The sequence below is a fragment of the Musa acuminata genome, chromosome BXJ1-8 (assembly GCF_036884655.1).
Source record: "Musa acuminata AAA Group cultivar baxijiao chromosome BXJ1-8, Cavendish_Baxijiao_AAA, whole genome shotgun sequence".
In the NCBI taxonomy this organism is placed as follows: Eukaryota; Viridiplantae; Streptophyta; class Magnoliopsida; order Zingiberales; family Musaceae; genus Musa; species Musa acuminata.
The window spans coordinates 47,632,469-47,649,790 of record NC_088334.1 but is presented as its reverse complement, the minus strand read 5'-3'; the positions used below and the strand labels follow the sequence as shown (position 1 = coordinate 47,649,790).

Here is a 17,322-nt window from a genome sequence, read left to right as displayed (position 1 = left end):
TCGTGGACACTGAGATGTAACTTCATGGCCTCATTATGACATGATATCACACAATCTTAAAGGTTAGTCAACGAGAAGAAAAAGAGGTGAATTCTCAAGTACTTTTTGCTCGAGAGATGTAATTGCCACTGCTTTCTTTCCATGTGTGTGCACCACAGAAAGTACAAGCAGCAGAGTGCACATACATGATGGTTAACGATAGTCGGACCGGGATGGGGTAATTTATCGAAAAAAAATTATAATAATAATTTTGCATTAGATGACATCATCATATTTTATTTTTATTAAAAATATATATTAAAAAATCTTGATAATATCTTAGAATCAAACTATTTCGAGCATCGTCGATTCGTGAATCGATTTGTTCCGAGTTAAATCGTTTCGACTCGAAACCCTTCGGATTCGGTTGAATCGAATCCTTACATTCAAGTTATGCTCAGCTTACAATCTAATTATACTTATTCACTAACTTGTTAATAATATATTAAATTTAATATAAATTTATCATAAAATAAAAATTAATATTTTTTTAATTAAAAATTATATTTTAATAGAATTCTTAAAGTTTTGATAATTAATTATCCTATAAGTATTTACAAATAAAAATATTAATTTTAAAATAGGTTAGATATTCGAGTTTAACTTATTTTAATGTAACTAAGCCAATATTGAAAATAGAAAGTAGGAAATAGGAAATGTATACTTTTGTGATTAGTTTTATGATTAATTTATGATAATTTTATATAAAAATTAATATATCTTTTAATATATTATGTGTATGTGTATCAGCGTAACCCAAGTGAAATTCAAGTGTAATAGTTTGTTTAGACAATTTATAATAATTAAAAAAATTTAAAGATAACTCAAGCATTTTATTTTTTTTATGAACTTGGGATAAACTTATCTAGAACTAATTTGTTTAAATATTTTATATGGATGAGTCTAACTCGAGTATAATAATATTTTTATATAAAAATTAATATATTTTTAAAGATAACTTAAGTTTTTTAGTTTTATTATTAAAATAATATTTTTTTAAAAAAAATATTTGTATAAATAAGTACAACTTGAGTGTAGCAGATTTTATAGGTAAATTATATAGATGATAAGATAAAGAAGGAAGAGGAGGGGAGGGAGGAAATAGGGAGGTAGATAAAGGAGAGGGGGTGGAGGATGATAGAAATAATAGAAGATTTCCTCAACAGAATAGAGAAATTTCCTCATATAGTTAGGAAAATCTTATCTTCTATCAGAGGAGTGGGAGGAAGCGAAAGCGAAGGAGAAAGCCAAGGGGAGAGGGAGGAGGCAACATAGTGGGAAGAGGAGACAAAGGTATACGAGAAAGCAAACGAGAGAGAGAATAGATAACACTCTAGGAGGAGGAAGCCAAGAGCATAGTGAGGAGGAGAAAACCAACGGGGAGGAGAAGGAGGCTATAGAGTGGAAGGAGGTGGAGCTGGAGGAGGAGGTGAGGGTAATCGAGAAAAATCAATGGATAATTAATAGTTTAATTAAATAGTAAGGGTTTAGTTAAATAAAAATACTAACTCAAACGTAGTCAAAGGATAATGATCATCTTTTTATGATTTGATAGAAAGTATTTGATAAAAATACTAACTCAAACATAGTCAAAGCCCAAAAAAAAATGTCTATTACTTGGAATGATTTTTAGTAAATTATTCATTGGGATTCTTTAATTATTCAAGCGGCTCATTTAAATTTGGAAGATTTTTGAAAAAAAAATCAGTTTTTGGTTCTTTTAATACTTTTAATTTTTTATTTTCTCGTATGATGCTTCAACTTCTTATGATCTAAAAAATACTCATCATCTTTCTTCCGTTATTATCTTATTGCTTTTGTCTTATTATCTCTATCTACCATAATACTCCATCGGAGATCTTATTGCTTATCCTTTCCCACTTACTCCCAAAGTGGCCATTACCCCCAACTCCAAACATCATCATCAACCTCCTTTTACTTTTGATGATCTCCTTCACTTCCCACATGCTCGAGATTCTCTTTGTCATTAGCCCACCTAGGTCAACTGTCTTCTTCATGACTTCATATACTTTACTAATCTCAATTTAGCACCATGACCCTATATGCCTCACGTTTGTCACTGGATTCTATCGTCATGTGAAGAACGAGATCGTTATTGTTAATCCACATGACAAGTGGGGAAGGATATGCTACGATGAAAAGCTGATGGATAAAAAAGGAGAAGATGTCTCTTTGATATTATAAAAAGTAAAGATATTATTTAAAAAAAAATAAAATTAGGGCATCTTTTGAGAAAAAATAAAAAATATTTTAATCATCTTTCAATTTTAATCATTAAATAAAAAGAGAAGAAAGGTTTGACAACATCGTAATAATTTGATCGTTTGAGATAAGATTATTATTATTATAGGAGTTGGTCCTTCAAAATTAAAGAATGATCACATAGCAATGAGTCGCAACATATGTAATTTTGAATTCACTGTATAGATCTTTTATCAACATCAATGAAAGTATTATACAAAATAACATCTTTAAATAAATAACATAAAATATTGTATATTTTAATAATATTTTCTTAGATCTTCTTCTGCCTCTCTTTACATTATTAATATCATCATCCCATCTCTTCTGCATCATCTATAAAAATTAGTTTTACATATGATTATATCATCTTAAATATTATTTACATGGGAGCTATACTTAAATTTAATAATTAAATCTTTGACAAAATATTGATTGTTTAATAATTATCTGAGAATTTTATGCTTTTTGGATAAGTGATAAATTACTGATCAAAATGACCAAAGTTAATAACAATATACTCATTGTACCTTTATAAGTCAATCATAATTTTTTTCCACTTTTGATGGCTCTCACATTGTCATGAGTGCTCTTACTCCATCCAAGGATAACATTTTCATACTCGAGCTCTCTCGTCGTTATGCTCAAATACTAGGTCAATTTTAATATTAAATATCATGATCTAAGCATAATAGACTAATTGATTCATTAATTTATTTAACTTAAATCATTAATCAAAATATTTAAACTATAATTGATAATAATATGTTCATCTGAATCTTATAAGTCAATATTAATCTTATCTATTTGAAACTAATCTAGATGTTAAAAGTTAATAAAAATCTTGAGCGGAGAAATTGTAACAATACGATTAGTTTTATATCAAAATGGATAAAACTAAGATTGATTTATAAGAGTTTAATCGATGTACTATTATTAATTTTATCTTAAATATTTTGATTAATAATATAGGTCAAACGAATTGGTCTAGCATTTATGGATGTTAAAGGGGCTTAGGAAAGGATTATTCGCGCGAGGATGTTTCAGCTTATTTGTATCTTTTAATCATCATTTAAACCTCAAAACTCTCTCATGGAAGATGGCCTGCTCGCCCACCGAGAGGAACGACAATAAACATATTAAACAGAGGAAGCTTATGCTTATACTTCCAAGTACCAATACAGATTGCTGCACATCGAAGGCTGTTGGCTACTAAAGTGGGAGGGAGGTTTACTCATCTGGGACATGCTTGTCCTGCGCCACCAGTGCCGCCTCCTCTCCGCCGCCTTCGCCATCCTCTTGTTCGCCGCCGCAGCTCTTGGTAAGATCGACGCTCACCACATGCTTTAGTTCCCTCATCTCTCCCTCGGGAATTGTCCTCGATGACGTTCGCTCCAAAATCGCAACTTTCTTGCAGATTCGTACTCAAAACCTTGTCTTGGTGATATCCTACTTAACCCGTTTTGCTTGATTAAGCTACCACTTGGCGACAATTTCACCTTGTTCGCTTTGCTGAGGCGACACACGCCATTTTTATGCTCAAAAGCCGATGTCTGTGCCACTTACAATCACCTTTCCAAGTTCCAAAACACCCATTTGAGTTGAGTCTGGTTTTGCTGCTGATATGTAGGGGTTGTCTTCGTGGGAATCGATCAGGAAGTGGAAGAAAGGCGGCTGGGATCACCGGAACAAAAGCACTGGGAGCGACTCGTCGGCCCTGGCTCGTCCCCTCCATCGTGCCGCGCCCGGTGCGGCCGGTGCTTCCCCTGCCAGCCCGTGCGCGTCGTGATCCAGCCGGGCCAGAGCGTGCCGCAAGACTACTACCCCGAGGCCTGGCGATGCAGGTGCGGCAACAAGCTCTTCGTGCCCTGAGACCAGACATAAAGAAGCCGTTCTCACAGAAAGAGAGAGAGAGAGAGACTCCGATCGAAGTTTTGGTTTCTGACAAGTCCTGCTGCAAGATTTGTTATGCATCCATTAAGAGTTCATGAATCGGTCTTTGTCGTGTGGGCACAGACATACATGTAACTGTTGTTGTTTTTCCTATATTTTCAGTCAAGATGCCAGCTCTTTTGGGGCTTGATTGTTGATGTTTGGCGTGCATACTGTAGTATGTCTCGTTAAGGAGGAGAAGCCGAAAGCTGAGTGCTGAATGCGATGTCACAGGAGTCGGTCAAGATACACGTTCCCAGCTTCGTAATGCACAGTTGATAATTATTATCATCTTGAGATATTACTTTGTTATACAGTCCATGTTAATTAAATAACATTGTCATCTTCCATGATCTGATTCATCTCTATTACATCATCCTCCTGCATTTTATTTCTTTCTTAATTCTGTCAAAGAAAAAGCCTGGAGATTTTATTTTGTTTTTTTTTGAGTGGAGGAGAAAGAAAGAAATATTTTATTTTATAGGCAGATTTGAAACCTACTCTTTCCACACACTACACCATAAGAGCCTATCTAAAGGTGCAAAAATCATAGATAAATTTTTTTTTGATGAAGATCCCTTTATAACATCATAAACACTCCTCTAAAGCTGGAAAAACTTGAATGAATTTTCAACTGACTGAAAGAGCTTGCAGGAGGGTTTGCTGTTTAACACAACTCCACTGCTACCACTTGGGACCTGAACAGCTCTCTGACTCAGATCCTAACCTTTTCCATATCTTTACTGTTGAACCATGTGTGGCGCATGTAGTAATGGGGCCTCAAACGTGCACAGGACCCACCAAGAACATGGCTGAACTGTGTTTTGAGATCAAAGATCAGCAAAAGAAAAGAGGAAAAAGAAGAAGATTTGCCACTCAAAAGCATGCACGGGCCTCCGTGCATTTGCACGCACTTCGGCGTGATCAATCCACAACATTTTTATTTAATGTGATAGTGATAAACCTTGTGTTTTGCCCAAATTGTTTCTTGTCAATGATGCGGTCATTTAATTGGGTGATTTTGGTATTCGTAAATGTGTGGTGTCGGCAACTATATGGCATGACTGGGACGGTACATCGAACGCTCAATATGCATTACTCGAAAAATTACTCGTGTTGGGCTTTCATTAATTTACATCCAAAAGCCGGGCCGACGAGTGGCCTCGCCTCCAGATAAAGACCGCTTCAACTGCCCATCAAAAACGACAGGCCCCGATTCGATGTGAGATCTGATCGGATGGATGAGCATGCATTTAGGCGCTGTAGAATGATTTATTTTATTTTCTTTTACTCTCTTTCAGTAGTATTAATGATTATAATGTTCGATTTTGATGTCATTTATTTAGTTACGACAAGATTATTCCTTCGTGATCACCGAGCATTGGCAAGTAAAGGCTTGTGGCACGCACATGGAGCCAAGATTACCATAACGCACCTCTTTCGATGCCTCACATTTTGGCTATCATCAACCCGCACAGCAACCTAAGAAAAGCATTTAGATTAGACATGGTGGATTGGAGATCAATACAATAGAGTGTGAAAAGGTATATACGTGGGACTTTGTGACGTCATAGTTTCCTCTTTTTTAAAAAGAAATAATATGTCTGACCTTTAGGTGTGTGCTTTTCGAGGCCTTTTTCTCCGTCTCCTGTTTAGCTTCAGCACTTGGAGGTTTCCTGTCACATGAGCCACCCAACATAACTACAAATATGAGAAAGAAACATTTCTCGCAATGGTTACCTGCTGCACTCTTCTGGTTGCTGTCGGATCTTCCCCATCAGCACCATCACCATTTCTGTACAAATAATAAGACCTAAAATTTATCAGCTCTCTCTCTCTCTCTCGCTCTCTGTACAAATAACAAGATCTAAAGAAATCGTTACCTGCTGCACTCTTCTGCTTGCTGTTCAGATCTTCCCTATCAGCACCATCACCATTTCTGTACAAATAATAAGACCTAAAATTTATCATCTCTCTCTCTCTCTCTCTGTACAAATAACAAGATCTAAAGAAATCGTTACCTGCTGCACTCTTCTGCTTGCTGTTCAGATCTTACCCATCAGCACCATCACCATTTCTGTACAAATAATAACACCTAAAATTTATCAGCTCTCTCTCTCTCTCTCTCTCTCTCTCACTGTACAAATAACAAGATCTAAAGAAATCGTTACCTGCTGCACTCTTCTGCTTGCTGTCAGATCTCTTCCCTATCAGCACCATCACCATTTCTGTACAAACAAAAAGACCTAAAATTTATCAGCTCTCTCTTTCTCTCTGTGTACAAATAACAAGACCTAGAGAGATCTATCACTTGTCCACAATGCAGACAAACAAAGTGATGCTTCTGCCAGCCCTAGTGTGACGCACATGGATGAACTTCAGCATGTGGTTTCTCACTCACTAAAAAGTAATCAAAACTGGTACATTTAGCTCCGTGCCAAAGCTGGCTTAGCACCTACTTAGGGAAAATGTGATCAAAGGCTGCTCACAGGCAAAGATAAAGTGAACTTGGGAAAAAGTGGTAGCCCCTTTCCAAGTATCATGTGAAAAATCATTGGTCTCAACAGCTATTCACATCCTTTCTTTTCTTTTTCTTTGGACAATGCATGCATTCCTACTATTCTTGATTTCACATCCATGATGCAATTGATATTTTGAAGTCATGAATTTATTCCATGCTAGCAGGAGTCACAACGATGGTTGCCACTTGCATGTTGCATGTCAGAGCTTCTCATCAATGTTAAAGAACAGGCCACTAGATATATTATCAGCTTACACAATTATTGTCACATTTCAGTCGTACCATGCCTGCAGTGATCTGTACTATTACAAGCTAAACTCATCGAAATTTTAGAGAAAAGACAACTACACATCAGCAGAAACTGAGTGATGCCAAGCCTCTTACCGACATACATTCAATGAAGAAGGATGTGCAGTAGGATGTGTCTGCCAACTAATCCACAATTAGTAGCCCTTGTTTTGTGCTGCTCGATGCAGCTCACTTTGGTAGGGAACTAAGTTCTCAGACTAATCTGGAGTTTTCTTAGGGCAGGGCCCCATCATTAATCAATCATGCAGTATCATGAGGATCTACTCCACTCTTACACAAATATGGTGAACATGCAATTGTCCCTCAAATTGTGGGTATTCAGATTTCTTTTGATTCAAAGCACAAACCAATAAATTAGAACAGAAAATGACAGATTAAATTATTGAATTGGTAGAAGGTAAGGTTTCAGAAAAGTTACCAGACTGCTGTTTGAATGATTGATGACCCTTACTCGGCACAAGTCTCTGGCCCGCAATACTGAAATTTGACCACACATGGACATGGTAATCCCAATCAAATCAACTGGTGTGTCATAGCAACTACTCCAACCATCATCAAGTTAAGATCATAGAATCCATGTAAAGGTGACAAATCCATGTTCTTCCATGAGCTAGCACCAACAATGCATCAGGATCAGCAGCAACAGCTACCAGGTGAAAAGTTGCCAAGGCCTCAGTTACTGTAAGTCAATGATGGGATGAACTCTGTGAAATGCTGACAACCCCAGCATGTTTATAGTGTTTTCCTTCACATGGCCCTCTGGCCCATTCCTTAATCCTCACACTGTCTGGGTACCTAATTAACATTGCTGGATCACACCATTTACTTCACCAGCAGAAGGCATCCAGGAAATGCAGTAGTCTTATATAAAGAATCCATAAAATCAATCTTGTAGAGATCCTAATATATAAACAAACAAGCTCACAGATGAGTGCCCAAGAGAGGTGAGTAAGAGAAAGAGAGAGAGAGAGAGAGAGAGAGAGAGAGAGAGAGGCAAAGAAAAATGGGTTCAGAGGGAACGGTTATGACAAGTAGCTACCAGAAAGCAGGAAAGAAGAAGGATTATTTACTTCGCTAGCAAAGATTAGGAATGGATATAAAAACATACAATCCATACGCATACCTTGTGTCATCTAGCTTTCCTCTGCCACTGACTCTTGATCGCTCCTCTAAGAGGTGGTAGGAGAGGAAAATGTGGAAGACAGGCAAATGGCTCAGGAGCTTCTTGACGGGGAAGAAGGATGGAAAGAAAGAGAAAGCTGAATCATTTTCCTCTCCATTGCCAATCAATAGTCAGTCATCACCAATCTCAGTGCCTGCTCCCAAGGAGAAAAGGGGATGGAGATATCCGAGATGGGCAGGTGCAGGGAAGAGTTTAAGTTCACAAGAACTGAGCACAAGTGTGCCACCACTTCAGAGGCTGTCGGAGGCTGCGATTGACAATAAAAGGCATGCAATGGCTGTTGCAGTGGCCACAGCTGCAGCTGCTGATGCTGCTGTTGCTGTGGCACAGGCAGCAGCAGCTGTAGTACGCCTCACAACCGCTGCCACTAAACAAAAAGCCACTGCTGTCAAGGAAGATGCAGCTACCAAAATTCAGTCTGCTTTTCGTGCCTACCTGGTACTCCTCTAATCTCTCTAATTGAATTTAGCTTGTCTGTTCAAAGAAGAAAAAACATTGAACTGTGAAATGTTAATTGCTCATGACTGAAAACCAACAACATGAAAATCTAGCCTGAGAAATAAAAAGAGATACATGTCATAGCTTCTGCAACAACTGATACCTGTCATAGCTTCTGCAATGAGGTAATATCAACAACATGAAAATCTAGCCTGAGAAATACAAAAACTGATACATATCATAGCTTCTGCAATCTGATTTATCACGAGATCAAGTAAAACAAATCTAATGAATCTATTGATATCAACATAAAATACATCATAAGCAAAAACCAACAACATTTTCTTGTAAGAAACAAATATCTTCTGAAAAGCCAAATTTTTTTCAACAAAAGAATATGAATCAGCAGCACACTATGTAAAGCAAGAAAAGGAATTTCAAAGCATATGCCATAAGCAGACTGAAAAATGCATGTAATTAAAAGTTCTAAAAGCTGGGATCAAATATTTGGGAATCTATATAAAAATAAGGAAAAACTTATGATGCTAGAGAAAGAAAATCTTCATGTATCAGAATGAATCTTATCGCAGGCAAGAAAAGCTCTGTGTGCATTGAGAGGCCTGGTAAAGCTGCAAGCTTTGGTAAGAGGCCACCTTGTCAGGAAGCAAGCTGCTGCTACTCTTCGTTGCATGCAGGCTCTAGTGATAGCTCAAGAGCGAGCTCGAGCCCGGAGGATCCGCATGGCTGAAGAGTCACAGGTTATCCCACAGTGGCAGTCCATCCACAGGAGATCACCACAGCACCCACAATCTAGACAATCGCATGTAAGTTGAATCCAATGCCTGCATTATTTGAATAACAGATTACATCAAAAAATGCATTACCAAACTCATTCATGAATGTTGATCGGTCTGTTAGATCTATCACTGACAAATAAAAAAATCGCCATGCCTGTAGGATATGGATAGAAATTCCAACAAGAATATTGAGATAGTGGATCTGGATCTTGGGGGATCAAGAGGCAGTATAAAGAGTAGAAAAAGTTATTCAACCACAAAAACTGAAACAAATGAGCAGCAGTTTTCTGGATACTATGATCAAAATTTTTCGCCCTCTAATGTAGACCAGAATCAACAGTTCTCACCTGCTCCATCTGCCTTCACGGAAATGAGTGGTAGGGCTTACAGTGGACATTTCGAGGATTTCACATTCATAACAGCACAGAGCAGTCCCCAGTACTTATCAGCTATTCCAGTTCCTGATCCAACACACTCTTATGGTCATCCCTTCTTTCCCAACTACATGGCAAACACTGAATCTTCAAGAGCTAAGGCAAGGTCACAGAGTGCACCACGCCAGCGAACTGATACATTTGAGCGACAAACAAGCAGGCGGAGACTATCAACAGAAGGAAGGAACATTCCTAGAGTTGTAAAGATGCAGCGATCATCTTCCCATGTTGGCCTGATAATCGATGGGTGTCAATATCCTTTGTCTTTCAAGTTAGATAGGTCCAGCATGTCCCTCAAAGACAGTGAATGTGGTTCAACGAGCACTGTGCTAACAAATACCAATTACTGCAGCTGATTGGCAGGTTTTGAGGTACAGTTTCATAAATAAGAATAACAACTCTTTGAACAGACATATGATTGGTCTTTGTTGCCGGAAACAGTGTCTGACATGCCATGATATTGTGCTTCCGGGTTCACAGTAACAGGCACTGCTTCTAATTCTGACCATCTCAGTTACTTGTATGGAACATGCAGATTTGTGTAGAGGACACAAACATCCGCTATTTAGCTTCTCAAAAACAGCTGCAGATTCGTGTTCAAGAAGCCACTTTGACATAGAATAGCAATTCTTTTTCTTGACATGTAAAAGTGAGTTGAAGCCATCTATCTTGTGTACTTCATGTCTCTTGTTATAGGTGGGTGTTGGCAGAGACTGACAATTTAACTTAAATTGTGCTGATTGCTTATGAATATTTAGCAAGTACAAACAAAATTTCCACCTCCACACTCAAAGTGGATGAGAGAAAGTAGCCAACCAGGTATTGAGTCAACAAACCATTGAAAACAGATGAAAAACTGGTTATCACCATAGAAACTCGAGCACAGGAAGGCTTCAAGTCAGCCATTAACATAGAACATGTTGCCAATCAGAAACTATCATGTCAAAATAATATTGAACAAGTACAAAACTATGGTTGTTTGGACACATCTGTAGCATTTTATTGTTTAGAGGGACAAAAGCAATGAACCAAGATAAGCAGCCAGGTTGCTGACATAAAGATAACAAGAGAGGGCTGTTCTGATGAGAAATAGACATCAATAAGGAATAAACATCATGAACAATAAAGAATTCCACTCCAAGGTGGCTGCAAGAAGGTGACGAAAACATTCCTGCTTAAATTTCTCTACCTCTACAGGTTAGCTAGAAGAATGATGCATGAAGAATATAGCTGATCTCAGCAGGATAAAATCCTAGGGTGTGTATCTTGCAGCAGACAGTCTTTTTCATCATATCAAACAGTCGCCAAATATCCACGCGCAATCAGTAAGGAGTCTCAGAACTAACGACCAAAAATGATGATGAACTTCTGCTTGGCAAGAAAACATAGACACCTATGATGCTATCTAGAATGCGAAGATACATGAAATATATTGTTGTTATTATAAAGTTCAGGGTAATAATCCTACTAATTCTGTCTTTAATCGAGCCATCAACCAAGGTGATCTTTGCAAAGGAGTTTTCTTAGGGCTAATTACATATTACCCTTGTAGTTAGACTCCTTTAGTATCCTGGTCTCTAGGCTTAAACAATTTATATTAAAATCCCTATAGTTATGAAAGTGAAACATTTAACTCCATTTACTCTAACGTCATCGGCTTTACCGATTAAAGATATAGCACATGACAGCACGTGCAGGAATGATACGAAAATGATGAGCAAAAAAGTAATTTCAACATCCTAGTTACATTTTCTTTTATCATGCCTTAATTAAAACTTCTTAGTCGACTACTGTGATGGTGGCGAACAACGACGACGCCGGGGGCCGTGGGTGGCTGTTGTGGTGGTGGTCGGCCTTGCCGACGTCGATCCGAACATTGACGACCAAGGTGGGGGTAGTGGCCGCGATGATGATTTGATGATGGTGGTGGTGGATCTCGGAGATGTGAGAAGGAAGAGAAAGGAGAGCAACAACAGGATGTGAGACAAAGGGAGAGGAGGAAGAGGACAAGGATGATAGTGTCGCGGGAGATAGCATCGGCGTGACCATCGTCCTCGTGACACTATCATCCTGCAAGAGAGGAGGAAGGGGAGGGTGAGCGACGGCGACACTATCTTCGACTTCTGTGGCTTCTTGTGGAGGGAGGAAGAGGAAGAGGAAGAGGAGGGAGAGCGATAACAGGAGGTGAGGCAAAGGGAGAGGAGATGGTTGCTCTCCCTCCTCTTCCTCCTCCCCCCGCAGGAGGGGGGAGAGTGGCGGTGATGCTATCTCCGACTTCTGCAGCTTCTTACGGGAGGAGGAGGAGGGAGAGCGACGATGAGAGGTGAGACAAAGGGAGAGGATATAACCGCTTCCCCTCCTCTTCCTCCTCCCTCACCGGATGATAGTGTCACAAGGACGATGGTCGTGCCAATGTTATCTCTTGTGACACTATCGTCCTCGTTCTCTTCCTCCTCTCCCTTTGTCTCACCTCCCACCATCGCTCTTCCTCCTCTTCCTTTTCACATCCTCGAGATCCACCACCATCACCATCAAACTATCGTCGCTACAGCTGTCGCCACCCTCGCCTAGGTCGCTGATGTTCAGATCGATATCGACAAGGCCGACCACCACCACAACAACCCCCTGCGGCCCTCAACGATGTCGTCGTCTACCACCAAGCACAATAGTCGACTAAGAAGTTTTAATTAGGACATAACAAAATAAAATATAATTGGGACATTGAAATTACTTTTTTGCCCATCATTTCTGTATCATTCCTGCTCATGCTGTCACTTACTGTATGTTTCGTCGGCAAAGCTAATGGTGTGAGGGTAAATGAGATTAAATATTTCGCTTTCATTACTATAGGGATTTCAATGTAAATTTTTTAAGTCTAGGGACCGAGATGCTAAAAGGATTTAACTATAGGGGGGGTAATACGTAATTAGCCTATTTTCTTATCTATCTTAGCTTTCATAATATAATTAGAAGGTTGTGGATGCTATTGTACATGAGAAGGTAAATGATAGAATTTATTAGGGCCAAATTTTTTTTGCTAATGGTCGTCAGATGACAATGAAAACTATTGTTGGATGACAATGAATAAGACACACATTTCAACTTCCTAAGCTTATAATGCTAACCTCTAATTCTACCACAATGGACTAAAAATACCAAAACTATAATGATGAGCAAAAAATGCCCGAGTTCCTCAAAGACAGTATCATTAAACTTCTTAACCTATCAGATGTAGGATCTCTGCTGCATTGTAGTTGCCTTCCTCTGTTTCTGTAAGACCACTTGAAAAGAATTTTAAGCTGGTAGCTTGTACATATTACTAATGCAAAAGAAAAGGAGGAGATAACCTATTTATAAGGTATAGTTGCAAACCTCTAAAATATTCCACATGGATAAGAAAAAGACTGTTGAAAATGGAACGAACTGCTAAAAATACGTCTCATACCCTCACGAAAGTACGCTCAATGCAAAAGGAAAGAACCGCCGACTTTTTAAAGTTACGAGTCCTGCCCAATATGCTCATGTGAACTTTTGTCAGCGGTTGATAAGTTAATTTCATCGATGAAGACTCCTCCCAGTTCCAGCAAACAAAAGCAACAGCCTATCTAGATCAGCAAAGATGGAAATGAAGCAACAAGCTTATACACCCCCTTCTCCTTCATTCCGCTTTCCGAGAACATTACCAGCTCTTAAAGCCTAAACCCTGAGACCACGATCACCCTTTAGAACCAGAACCGGTTGTATCGACAGAACCCTAGTAATCCAATCATATCATACACTAATCCAATCCACAGTGTAGGAAATCGAAATCCGAGAACATTTGTTGAATTTATTCTGGCAAACCCTAGAACAACGACAGAATCCGAAAAGCATAAGAGAAAACGGGAAAAACTAGTCTGCCGGCTGATCTAAAACGAGATTACGATGAGGGCTGGTGCGCAATCCTCAAAGCCCTTGATTACAAACGCTCAGGGGATCAGCAGATGGCGGGAACGGAGAATTCTGGGGCGCGAGGATGGACCGAAGGATGCATCACGGTGACGGAGTCGGATCGGGACCGCGCGAGAGTATATATAGGGCTCCAATGCCAGAACATTTTCATTTTAATCCCTGTCGATTTCATATTTCACACCATAACACTAAAATTTGAAGAATAAATTACGTTATTTTAAACTGTACGACGACTGATATGTAAAGATTTCCGATTCCCTTTAGTATTGGGCCGACATAGAGGTCATGAGGCCCAATTATATTATATGGGCACTAAGGTTGGGCCTCTTGTTGCAGTAGAGAAGATTCGATCAATCTGGGACTGATCTTGGAAATGAATCGATGGAAGCTTGGAAAGAGGCATCCATCCCGATTCATCAAGGTAACATCGACACAGTTCATGCTTTTCGTCTCTCTCAGTGTAACCTCTCACAGAATTAGCCGTATCCCTCCTCCTTTCATTCACCATGGATTGGGGGGAACTCGCATTGCTCCATATGCAACCGAAGGACTAAACTTTGCAGGATATGTTGGTTCTCATGTCGATCAATGTGCGATACGTGAGAAGAATCGGGAATTTGGAACAGTCAAAGGACACGCAATTCACGATTCCTTGTAGGTTTGTGATGAAGTTTCATGCATTTGAATGCATAAATTTCCACAGCCAAGTATGGATTTTTGCCAACGATGCATAAGCTTGATTCGTAAGACCCAAAAGAAAGGAGGAGATAAGTATGAGGGTGTTCGAGAGGGGAGATCGATTCCTGCTCATCGCATACGTTGCAATGCTTTATAAAAGCTTCACTTTTTCCTTTTCATGGATCATCGAGTGTTAGCAACAAAACCTGAGGCGATTTGCAGATCCCTTCCACTTACCACCAAATACGGCAGCAAAAAGGAATTTGTGGGCATGCTTGATGTCTCCTTCAGCTGAAACAAGCAATGGTGGTGGCTATAAATGTGTTCTTGAATTATCCAATTCCTTTTGTTTTGTCTCCTTGCTATTATCATCTTTTTGTTTAAAGCCATTCCTCTATATCCAAAGATCATATGATCCAAAGAAGTAGTGCTACGATGGATTTACAGCAAAGTTCTCCTTCGGCTGGGATTCTTGGGATGTCATCAGTTCGACAGAGCCAGCAGCGTCTCAAGTCAAAAGTTGTGCATCTGAAATATTTCTGATTCAAGGATTCAGGTTTGCGAAACCTCATGATCTGTTTGCCTCGTGGCCATTGATAATGTCAGCCGAGTTATGGCCACCATGGATCGCCACTCAGAAAGCAGACCATGGTCGAGCAGTGATCTCAATCATCTGACAGAAAGAAGCCAACAACTCATATTGGCACGGAGGACACCTACTTCACATAATCCAAAACGTCCGACCCAACACTTCGACGCATGGCAGCGATGAAGCTGAACAAAACCCGAAGCGAAGGAGGAGAAGCTTGCAGTGCAGAACCCTCGTGCTGCTGCAACCCACAAGAAGTTCTCAAGCAAGAGCAGAGGCATAAAAGCCAACCCTCATGGTCGCAGTTGTGCTCGACAGCGACTGTCAAATCCGGCGACCAAAGGACGATCATGGAAGTTGGACCCCCCGTCCTTTCCACTTGGGTGGTCCGCGAGAGGAGTGAGGAGGAAATGGTGTATCTTGGAACAAAGAGAAAGGAAATCACTGTTGCGATGTACCCAGACCATACTTGTAGACCAACAGATGGTTCCAAATGTACTTTGGAGAGAGATACATGCACTTTTCAAAGCGGAGAGACTCGAGGACGACGACATCGAGAAAAAGGCCAGGACTGGGAGTAGAAACCCTTGAAGGTGCGAAAGCTGAGCAAGAACTCATGAGGCCTCAGAGATAAGAAAGCAAAAGAGAAGAGTAGATACTTTGCCCAAAGTACGGCCTCCCCAACATCTCCTTTGACTGTATGATTTGTTGTCCTTCCATGACTTCGCCGATTCGCTTCATCATATTGCATCATCACCACGTTGAGTAGCCTTTTCATGGATACAATATATTAGATAGAATCTAATAGCATGAAAGAAAGTAAAATACCTGAGCTGCGAGAAAAATCAAAGTCGTAAATGATATGGGCCAGTCGAATACCATTTCTCATCAGCTCGGCTTAGTGCTTGATTGATGGAGCATGTCATTGTGCCATGAGACTACCACATTGCAGTCAGTCAGGTTCTTTCAGCTAGTTACAGATGTGTTAATGGAGATTGTGGAATCCCAGCCAAGATTGCAATTGCATGATCGAATAGAAAAGAGCAGCAATGGCTTCTTGAAACGGTGATCGGAAGTCCAACGTGCAGTCGAATCAAGCTTCGGAGGGTGTTCTCTTTAAATGCCATCAGGAGGTCAACGCGAGACTCGCACCGGGTGACGATCGGTGGAAACGTGGGTTGCCTCATCCGATCCATAAGCGCACTTGTTAGTAGGGGAGCCAACCACACTTCGTCCTCGTGTCATCCTTCATTCATCCACTGCATCTTTTCCTCTGGCCTCCGCTTCCTCCAAACCAAAGCATTACCAACCATTTGTTCTGCCCCTCGTGAAATGAATGAACGAATGAACACACGAAGAAGAAAAAGGAAATGCCAAGTCATGGAACATGAAATCGATCTGATGTGAATGGCAGACAGATGGCTGTGTTTTTTCGAGTCCACTTGGCAAACTGATAGAGGAGGGACGACCGCCACGTCACCGTACACCCGTTTTTTACGGCTTTTGGTTGGATTGTCTTTGAGGATCTGAATTGTCCACATAAGAATACAAGGAGAAGCTTCGCTTCGATACAGTTAGTGCGAGGGATTCCCATTCTACTAAAGGAAGGACATGGACATGGGTGATTAGATAGGCTTCCATGAATGAAAGTGTTTCTATGCTCCCATCGAAGAGTCAGTCTACTGCTGTGCTCCATCACTAAATCGGTGTCTTTCTGTGAACTCGAGACTGCCAAAGGAGTTTGAATGGTTGGGAGTCGCAAGCCAATAAAGAGTTCATCCACTCTTCTACAGAAGCCATTCTACAGATATAATAAAATGTGATTACATATTTTCGGAGAAGAAGACTCCATTCGCTGTGTGTTGTTGTACTATCAGAATTACCTGAGTGAGTCATATGCTCGGACATCGCCTTGACCAAGGTTTGAATTCAGCAGAAACTAGGAAATCTAGTGACGTCCTTGCTGGTCTTCTTCTTCTTCTTCTTCTTCTTTGGTGGAACAAGGAAAGTTGGTCGTGCACTTTCTCAGACACATGGCATGGTCAGTCCGAAAGGAATCATTTCCATTTGATTGCCTCACCTGGCTTTCTTCCGACGCTTCTTCCGCAACGAGAATGATGATCAGCATTTTATCCCTTTGGTCACCAGTAAATCCAGCCTTTTGGATGTGTTTCTTCCACCATCAAGAA

At 40.0% G+C, this 17,322-nt stretch overlaps 2 protein-coding genes across 2 annotated transcripts; both read left to right on the top strand.

The window, feature by feature from the left end:
• The first annotated feature begins 3,410 nt into the window (after window positions 1-3,410).
• Window positions 3,411-4,534, top strand: LOC135589194 (EPIDERMAL PATTERNING FACTOR-like protein 4). The gene is made up of 2 exons (XM_065081481.1): window positions 3,411-3,622; window positions 3,932-4,534. The coding sequence occupies exons 1-2, from the start codon at window positions 3,547-3,549 to the stop codon at window positions 4,171-4,173; spliced, it is 318 nt and encodes a 105-aa protein (XP_064937553.1). The 5' UTR covers window positions 3,411-3,546; the 3' UTR covers window positions 4,174-4,534.
• A 3,721-nt stretch (window positions 4,535-8,255) lies between these two features.
• LOC103996163 (protein IQ-DOMAIN 19-like) lies at window positions 8,256-10,628 on the top strand. Its single transcript, XM_009417016.3, has 3 exons — window positions 8,256-8,684; window positions 9,275-9,508; window positions 9,642-10,628. The coding sequence occupies exons 1-3, from the start codon at window positions 8,256-8,258 to the stop codon at window positions 10,269-10,271; spliced, it is 1,293 nt and encodes a 430-aa protein (XP_009415291.2). The 3' UTR covers window positions 10,272-10,628.
• The last annotated feature ends 6,694 nt before the right edge of the window (window positions 10,629-17,322 follow it).

Coding starts and splice junctions, on each gene's coding strand:
- LOC135589194 (XM_065081481.1), top strand. CDS start 3,547: ATGCTTGTCCTGCGCCACCAGTGCCGCCTCCTCTCCGCCGCCTTCGCC. Junction 3,623..3,931: donor GTTCGCCGCCGCAGCTCTTG/GTAAGATCGACG, acceptor GCTGATATGTAG/GGGTTGTCTTCGTGGGAATC.
- LOC103996163 (XM_009417016.3), top strand. CDS start 8,256: ATGTGGAAGACAGGCAAATGGCTCAGGAGCTTCTTGACGGGGAAGAAG. Junction 8,685..9,274: donor CTGCTTTTCGTGCCTACCTG/GTACTCCTCTAA, acceptor ATCTTATCGCAG/GCAAGAAAAGCTCTGTGTGC. Junction 9,509..9,641: donor CACAATCTAGACAATCGCAT/GTAAGTTGAATC, acceptor CCATGCCTGTAG/GATATGGATAGAAATTCCAA.